This window comes from Andrographis paniculata, unplaced genomic scaffold (genome assembly GCF_009805555.1).
Source record: "Andrographis paniculata isolate CXL003 unplaced genomic scaffold, ASM980555v1 Contig62END, whole genome shotgun sequence".
Classification (NCBI taxonomy): domain Eukaryota; kingdom Viridiplantae; phylum Streptophyta; class Magnoliopsida; order Lamiales; family Acanthaceae; genus Andrographis; species Andrographis paniculata.
Window position 1 is genome coordinate 3,168,693 of NW_026137598.1, and position 9,365 is coordinate 3,178,057.

Genomic DNA, 9,365 nt, shown 5'->3' on the forward strand with positions numbered 1-9,365 from the left:
AATATAGTTTTTCTTTCTGTAGGATCTGAAGGGAGACTATCCATATCAACAAAATCTTTAGTAGCTGAAGTAATATGAATTGATTAAGAAATACTACTAGTTGCACTTGTAGAAATATCATATCTTAAATCAACACTATTCTCTTCAAAAAAATTTCTTTTAAAATATCTCTCCATCCTTTAAACCAATTTCAAGTTAAAAATCTACATAAATAAATATATATATTTCAAATAGAGCACTACATAAATCAAAAGTTTAAAACAAAACAACTTCAAGCCAAAAAAAAAAAAGGATTGAAGAAAACTCACCGAAGAAGATTAAATAAACCCAAATTGACAACCTCAATTGCAATCCAAATTGGAAAGATTAAAGAAGTCGACCAAATCGTTACCCAAAACAAATGGCCAAATTTTCGATCTTCACGGCTCCCTTCCACTTTTTAGTCGCCAGTCTCATGAGTAGTAAGAAATTGACAATAAAATATTTGAGAGATTAGGGTTTAGATGAAAAATTAAATTAATATATTATATAATTTATTTATTTATTAAAAAAATTTAATGGGGTTGCACGTGGATAAGATTTTTAGATAAAATTTAAGAGAAGATTACGTGATCGCACCATACGTATTCGAAATGAAATGGATTGTGGCCAGAAACAAGCAAGGCGACAAGCACATGCAAAGTAAGGTAAAAATATATTTATGACTTTTTAAAAAAAAAAATTTATTTTGATTGGATAGTAATGAATATATATATATATCAACTATTTTATTTATTGTAGCTGATTTTATTATTTTTTTAATGGATATTTTCTCATTTGAAAAAAGTTTAATCTATTATAGTTAGAATATCTTTTATTTGTCTAACGAATTCAAAATGAAACAGGTAGGATTCAAGTGACTTTATTGCAATATAAGGATTCAAGTATGAATTTTATTGAAGCAGAAACAAACATAGAGGTATCTAAGAATTTTAAATTACAAAGTTTCATTGGTTTATAATTTGCATAATTAACTGTAAATAATAATTCTTGGTTTTTAATTTTACAGGGCATAACCAAGCAAACAAGACCACATGCCTTCAACTCTTTTTATTTTATTTTATTTTTTTTTTTTGTGGAATGAATTTCTTCAATTTTAACTCCTGTCGGGATTATATTAAACATATTTTTGTTTGTTTCCATCATCTATGAAGGACTTCGTTTTCAAGGCATGCATCAACAATAATGCAGTAATACATCTTCGTTTACAAAGCATACATCAACAACAAAAAAAAAAAATACTAATTAGTTGTTCTTAGTTTCCATCAACAATAAGTCAAACGCAATAATACACCTAAGATCATTTGCTCAATACATAAACTGCTTACAAAATTCAAAAACTATAGAGCAGTAATGCAGAAAACGAAAAACTTTTTCATCAATAATATCAACATGTAAGCACCACAGAGCAATACCACAACTGATATAAAAAGCTTCAGCCAAATAGATGGTGCTGCAGTCATTGAACTACCTGAAAGTTCAAATGTAGTACACTTTATTATAACGAATTAAATATTCTATGAAATCATATATAAACAAAATACATATAATAATCTTTTATTATTACAATCATATGCCGATATATTTAAAATAATATATTATAAAAATAACAACTAATTTATGAATTAATTAAATATTTTCAAATAACCTAATCAATAAAATTATACTTACATCATCGATGTCCTTTGTGACCATCAATGCCACAATTTGGAGGATGACTTTGGCGAGTACTTCTACAAAGAATTCGTTGAGCTTCGAACTAGGATGATTGACTTATAGAATGAAAAAATTCACCAATATTCGACCAAACGGGAGAATTAAGAAAGACCTCTTATTCCTGTGACTCCATATTATCTGCTCCTAAAGCTAGTGACGGTGAACTTTCATATATGCCACTAGTCTCATGTACATCAATAGAATGAATAGTAATATACAACTCAGGACTGATCACCATGTACAAAAATAGTTTCGTACGACTCAACTATCCAATTAGCTTGATCATCTGCAACATCAATGACATTTTGTATAATATTAAGGTCTCCTACCTGTGTACAACGCCTACCTACACCAAATAGCATGTGCACAATGAATAAATAATAAGGATGAATTAAAATATATGAGGAATAAGAGAAATCAAATACCGCAAAATAATTTTAAAATAGTAGACCAGTTGGATAACCGGCTTGTGTACGCAACTCCGGATTGTTGATAAACCATCTCGAATGTGTTCTAAATCATTGCAAATATTCTGGAGTATGAGATATATCATGCAAGGTCGACTGCCCATTCACTAAATTAGGTTGATTCCATTGTTGAATATATATATATGATAAGTTTTCAACCAATTTTTTGTGTCGGATACTTGATAAGAACTATGAGTATTCCTATTCTATATCACTGATGGGTTATCTGGAATATGTGAACTAAGTGTAGTTGCTGAAGTACTCTATTTATGAAATGATATACAATACATCGTTCATATAACAAAGATCCTTGGTAACAGAATAAAGTTGAAGGAAAAGAATGTGGTAAACTGGCTTGTAGGCCGCGAATTAAACTGCACAAAAAATATAATATATTTATATTAAAAAATTATAGCATAAAAATTATATAACTATTGAAATTTAATTAAAATACCTTTTCATTTCCTTCATGATCAAGAATATCACATATAGTAGCCACACAACCATGAACAGTCGGAGTAAAATCATTTTTACCCCGAGCCCATCTATAATAACAAATTATAGATCATATTTAAAAATAAGAAATATTTTAATTAAGAACTATCATATTTCTATAAATTACAATACTTAACTCCGTAAGACGCAACAAAAAGCATTACACCATTAGAAAGCATTTGAGGATTGACATCAATAGAGTTTATTGATTTAATTCGATGAGCTAATATATTTAATTGAGACCATGCTCAAATCTAAAAAAAAAATACATAAACAAAAAAATAGTATTATTAAATAAATTTAAGATTCCAATTTATAAATATATATCTGTAACGATGTGAGAGGGGCACTAAGCTTTTTTATTTTTACTCCAATAACCGCTAAACAAAGATTATGATATAGACATTCAAGACAAACGCTTCCTCAACTATACTTTTCAAAAATGTCAGTTTTTGCATATATGACAAGTAAATCAATCTGACCCTACTACCATCTGAATTCGAAAATATGCTACCCATAATCATCAGTAACATAAATCTACGTGCACTCTCCTTTTTCTTCAGGGCTATCATTATCAATTTGAAACTCATCACTCTTCAAATGATCTTCTAAAGTAGAGTGCAAAATCCACGGTCCATGCTTGAAATATTCTGGGTTAAGAGACAATTGTAACAAATCCATACAAATCTTTGAAGAGTACTCTATGGTCTGTGGCATCACTGACAATAGGTTTACCATCAATGAGTAACTGATATATCATGGCAACATTTTCTATTGTAACTGTTGTCTCGCCGAATGTGAAATAGAATGTATGTGTTTCAGGACGTCATCGATCAACTACTGCTATCAAAAGACCAGAATTATGTCTAACATGTCCAACCCTATATACTTCATAAAATCCAATACGATTTCATAGCTCAAGGACCCTAGGATGACATAATTTAGATATACTAGTTCAATATCTTTCCAGACAAACAAGACTAAACTTATGATCAATTAATTTATCATTCCAAATATGCTCATAACGGTGTGTAGATTGAAGATGAAATAGACGATTGTTACTAGGGCTAGGCAATCCCTCCCGATATGAAAATATCACAAAACATTGTCCATATTCCAACTTAAAAATATCAACCTTAAAAATATGTGATTTTCACTTAATATATATATATATATGTAAATAATGCTTATATTGACTTAATTACTAAAAGTTACTATATTTAAATCACTTCTTAGGCCACTTTTTGAAAAAACCCGTGACTCGGAGGGTCCGTTGCCTGCCTCAAATGTAATTGAAGAACGGTTACAAATATTGTCGTTTCACGACAAATGCCAATTTTTCAAACGAAATGATGCATCACTATCACGGTTCGCCGTATCGGCCGAGTTGGAATCGGAACGGAGCTTCTCGTTTCGACTCGGTAAACCTGATATGAAAAACAACTACAGAATAGGGAAAGGTCTTCCCGCCGGACGTATAGAATATGTAACTTAAGGTTTCCAGAGAGAAAAAATTTCGTTGAAAAACCAACTCATGTCACCATGGAATCTATGTTTTGTGAGGAGAATTGCACTGATTTTATTTTTATTTTTAAAAAAAAGGTAAATAGGCTTTGGCTAAGTGAGTTATTATTATAATTATAAATTTATCAGTATATGAATGGATATTTATTGGGAATTCTTAAATTTATGAATTTAATAAATATTTTATTTTTAATTCTATATATATAAAAAGCAATTCAATTAATTTTTGTAAACTTTATACTAATTATGAAGTTATTAACATATTTATGATTTATATTAATAATAAATTAATCACTTAGTATTACATTGATAAATATGGATGATAATGGGTTGGACATGGGTTAAATACAGGTGAATTCAAGATCCTACCCAAATGTATATTACTGGCCAAATCCTAATATACCCGAATCTGTATATATTCGAATCTTACCCGTGATGATGTACCCGTCAAACCCGTCAAATTCAAAAAATTTCAATACTAACTTGACTCGACGGATTTAATTAAAAATATCTATTTATTTTTAAAAAATAAATAAAAAATATATATACAACAAATATAAATATTCACCAATACCGATTTGATGCATCCGTCACCACCACCGCCACCAACACTAAAAAGAAAATTGAACATAGATAATAAAAATAGGAAAAATAATACTAAAATTTATTATTTTAATTAATCGGATTTAAGTTCGGGTTGGGGTTAGATAGGGTCTACTATCAAACCCTGGAGTCGAGGCCTGGACCCTACCTAGCCCTCAAAATTTTATTAAAGATCCGACCCATATTCTACCTAATATCCAAATAATTGGACCCTACCTAAAATAGAAAAAAAAAAAAAAATAGATAGGGTCTAGATCGGATCTACCCCTACCCATGGCTATAGATACGATACGCCGAGACTATTTAGAATGGCCACGGCGGATCTGCGAACAATGATCACTATTAAAGATGCAATCCTGGGGGTAGACTCTCCACACGAAAACTTGTGATTCGATCGCACCACTTTGCTGCATTTTCTGATTTCTTCTTACGCATATGTCCATCGTAATTGTTCGAAAAACGTATTCAGAGTATGCTCGAAAAGTAAAACAAAACATTTCATTTTATAGCTCAGCAATCATTCATACATACATACATGAAGTTGCCGATTATTTCTACTAAACAATAAATTACTATCGCGTTTCAGCCGATGGGCTGAATTTCGCAATACTGATTAAGGTTAAACGGAGGATCAAAATTGGTCCCGGCGACGACAGTGTCCGCGACAATCTTATTAGCCGCTTCCGAGAAATGGATTCCATCCCAGCTCACGTACTTTTCAGGATCTCCGCATGCGGTTGCACTCACCGTCTTCCCGTCGATCTCCTTGCTGTCTCCGCAGAACACGTCGGGGTGGAAGTTAGTCGGTCCGCCTCCGTATCCACAGCACGCCGTGATCCCATGCTTGAATCCTGCGAAAAATTTTACTGGTAAAACTTAGTTCTTGTTCTAACATGCCCTGTTTCTTGATTTTTTTTTTTTTTTTTCCGATGTTTCGTATTTGGATAGTTTGTAAGATCCCGAACCGTGCGACGTCGGGTTCTGGTAGAGTTCTAGAAGCACGGAATGGGTGTCAACGTATATGATGTTCGCGTCTTTGAGCTCCTGCCTCGTCTGCTCGAGCGTGTCCTTGAGCGCCGAGTTGAACTCTTGAACGGCGTTGTTGAGCGAAACCATGCATCCGGCTTTGTCAACGTCGGACGGATCGTGGTTGATCAACGCCAACGACGCGGCATAACATCCCATCGGGTTGAGATTTTGGACAAAAAATGTCCGCCCTCCGATCGAATAGAGCTCCTGCGTTTATCGATGAAAATTAGATTCGATTCGATGAGGTTTATGCAAATAGATTAGCTATGGATGTTGACGATGAGGACCTTGACGGCGTTGGCGATCTCCGAAGTTAATTGTGGCTCGATTTGCTTGACTCCGCCCGGGCCGTCGGAGGCGAACTTGTGGACTACATCGTTGTGGCCAATGTTGATTGTGTAGAGCGCTCTCCCAAAGATCTTCGGATTCGGAAGATTCGACGCTGACGAAAAAGAAAAACGTTAGACGACAGTAACTAAATCTGTTGGCTGACTCTCGTATGTAAATAAAAAATAATAATAATTTATATCCCTAATAGCTTAAATTTTTAGATGAGTTATTATTCAGATCATCTAAAAAAATCGATAAGTGGATCGGTCGATATTCGTTACCGCGGGGCTTGCATTCGACTTTGTTCTTGAACTCTTTCATTTGGTTGATCTGCACGCGCAAGTAGAACGGGCTCGGGCTTACGGTGGAGGCGAAAACCGACATGTCAGGCTGGAGAACGGGAGAAGCCGACGTCGCGAAGTTGGCGCCGTGCTTGAAGTTAGACCCGATCGATTGCAAGTAAGGGCAGACGAACGGCAACCCGAGCGCTTGCGCTGCAATTTTTGTTGAATTCATCTTGACTGATCAGTATACACACGTCAATAGCTGCATTTCGAGTGAGAGTCGAGAAACTTACCGAGGAAATCGATCGGGAGCCTCCCGTCAGTGTATCGACCCGCGGGTGTCCCGAAGAATGTCATGCCGTGGGGCGGGGGAATGGAAGGGAAGGCGGCGGCGAATCCGCCAGTATCGGAATTCGAGTCGCCGAAATTAAAAATAGCTTCGAACGCGCACTTTCCGTGGCTCTCGGGAACCACCGTCGCCAATAGAAGCATCAGAAGAATCGAGACCGGCGCCGCGACAGCATTTTCGCGACTCATTTTTCGGTAAGAATGATGTATCCAAACTCTACGATATTTACACGAAATGCTACGGCGCAAACGTTTATATAGACGATGTAAGGTAGCCGTCGAGCGTCACTAAGGTCGCTCGCCGGAATAAATGCAGACAGTTGAACAGAGGAATTTAGGACAATGTAACTACTCCATTAATGGACTGTTGAGGTTGGTTGAGGTTGCAGGAAGTATGACATAAGCTGACAGAATCGAAAGCTCGACGACGACGACGACGACAAGGACAGGCGAAACCGATACTATGAAGAGGTGGCGTTAGTTAAGGTGTAGGTGGAATTTAATTGCAAGAGTCCGGAAATAGTTAATGAGTGAAATGAACAGGGAACCGATATGGTAATAACTAAACGGTTCCATCTTTTTATTTTAATTATTTTATTTTATTTTTATTTTTTGATTGGATGTTATTATGAAGATTTTGCGCTCGTTGTTGTTCGTATTCGATTCGTTTAGTCGATCGATGTTCTATCCTGTGTATACAATTGTTAGTTGATTGAGTTAAATTTTGAAGTTCGAAGTTATTTTTATAAAATTTGATTAGTAATATGATACTAAAAATGATAAAATTTATTAAGTTAGATTATAATAAGTTATGATTTATTATTTTATTGTTTACTTTGTCTCTTAATAATTTGTTTATTTTTTTATTTTGGTTAATTTCATAATAAAATATTTTTTTTTTAAGTAACTGTACTTTCTACTCACATTAAAAATATCCTTATAAATTACAATATATTACAAAACTATTATTATATTTATATCACACAATACTAATAACGTTATTTTAGTCTTTTCAACTTTATTTATACTACATCTTAATATAATACTAATATTCCTAAAACTTTATATAAAAGACAAACAGATAGATAAGGGACGGAGGGAGTATTTTTTTAGGTAAATATTGTTGTTCGTAACTTTAAAATAAAAATTAATATGAATATATACTCTCTATGTCCTAATTCAAATATTTCTTTACTATTCGTCAAACTCAAAAGTATATCTTTCTAAAAATAATTATACAGTAATATCAAAATACTCTTAATTTTTATTTAAATTATAAACGTACTATTACACATACAATTACTTTATATATAAAGTAAAAATATTAAAATCTTTTACACACTCTCACTAACTAAAATACTATTATTTCTTAATTTTCTATCAAATTTCAAATAACATCTTTCAAATGAAACTAAGGGAGTATAATGTGAATATTATTTTGTTAGAAAATAAAATATTATATAATACACAATAAAAAATACTTATTTATTTCTAATTACCATAAATTAATTTTATAAAAAAAATAAAAAATTGTAAATATAAATAAAAATAATTATTTATCGAAAAAAGATAAAAATAGAAAAGTTTGAGTATTTCTTATACTTTATCTGTCTCACCTACCATGTCCACGTTGCGGTTTCATGTCACTTTCTTTTTTTGAAAAAATGATTACATACTTTAATCTCATTTTAATTTTTTTAATTTAAAATTTTTTAATTTTAATTAAACTAATTAGTTATTTTAATCATAATTAATAATTATTTATATAATAGGATAATTATTTTTACTAATACAATTTTAATTACCTACTAATTACACATATTCTAAATTCTCGTGTCTACAGTAACGCAAACATCCAATGTGAGACGGAGGAAAAGTTACTGTGGTATTTGTTTATAATTATTGTATATATTGTCTAAAAATATGTCATGTGCTAAAATAAATTATTGCATATCTTATTTGAGTATATATGTGATGTTACTTAATGTGTTGTATTTGTATTCTATTAATATAAATGATACATTGTCAATAGTAATATTGAGTGATGTTCAACACGCTGAATTTTAAATTCATAGCAGCCGGCGATATATAATCTACGATTTTATAAATTAATTAATTTAAATTTATATTTCTTAAATATATTTTAAATGAATATAACTTATTTAAAATAAAAATATATAAACTATTAGTATAAATAGACACCAACTTTTATTATTTTTACAATTTTTTCTTAATTTGTACTACATTTTGATATAATAATTAATATTCAAATATCAACTTCCAAAAAGTAAATGAAATTCTTAAAATCGAACGGAGATAGTAGTAATTTAATTTATTGATTAGTAGAAATACGTATAATAATTTTTTTGATATTTTTATTTTTCATAATTTATGTATAAATTAATTATATTATAATTTTATAGTTATAATTTATATAAAAATTAATAATATTTTAATATTAATATAGAATTTTACTTTTACGATAATAATAATAAAAAAAATATTTTGAGTGAAATTGACAAAAATAAGA

General features: G+C 31.4%; 1 protein-coding gene and 1 long non-coding RNA gene across 2 annotated transcripts; one reads left to right on the forward strand and one right to left on the reverse strand.

Moving 5' to 3' along the window:
• Nucleotides 1-568: 568 nt before the first annotated feature.
• On the forward strand, nucleotides 569-1,157 carry LOC127260516 (uncharacterized). Its single transcript, XR_007840737.1, has 3 exons — nucleotides 569-686; nucleotides 885-958; nucleotides 1,049-1,157. It is a non-coding gene; the product is annotated as an uncharacterized LOC127260516 (long non-coding RNA).
• Nucleotides 1,158-5,328: 4,171 nt separating this feature from the next.
• On the reverse strand, nucleotides 5,329-7,255 carry LOC127261113 (GDSL esterase/lipase At4g01130-like). The gene is made up of 5 exons (XM_051289312.1): nucleotides 6,781-7,255; nucleotides 6,485-6,697; nucleotides 6,161-6,315; nucleotides 5,810-6,080; nucleotides 5,329-5,695 (listed from the first exon to the last, which is right to left on the reverse strand). The coding sequence occupies exons 1-5, from the start codon at nucleotides 7,022-7,024 to the stop codon at nucleotides 5,427-5,429; spliced, it is 1,152 nt and encodes a 383-aa protein (XP_051145269.1). The 5' UTR covers nucleotides 7,025-7,255; the 3' UTR covers nucleotides 5,329-5,426.
• Nucleotides 7,256-9,365: the final 2,110 nt, after the last annotated feature.

What these genes read in the sequence shown, in the direction of transcription:
- LOC127261113 (XM_051289312.1), bottom strand. Translation starts at nt 7,024, where the DNA reads ATGAGTCGCGAAAATGCTGTCGCGGCGCCGGTCTCGATTCTTCTGATG. An exon ending in GCTCCCGATCGATTTCCTCG is followed by an intron (nt 6,698 to 6,780) that starts GTAAGTTTCTCG and finishes CAAAAATTGCAG; the next exon opens with CGCAAGCGCTCGGGTTGCCG. An exon ending in AGATCGCCAACGCCGTCAAG is followed by an intron (nt 6,081 to 6,160) that starts GTCCTCATCGTC and finishes CGATAAACGCAG; the next exon opens with GAGCTCTATTCGATCGGAGG.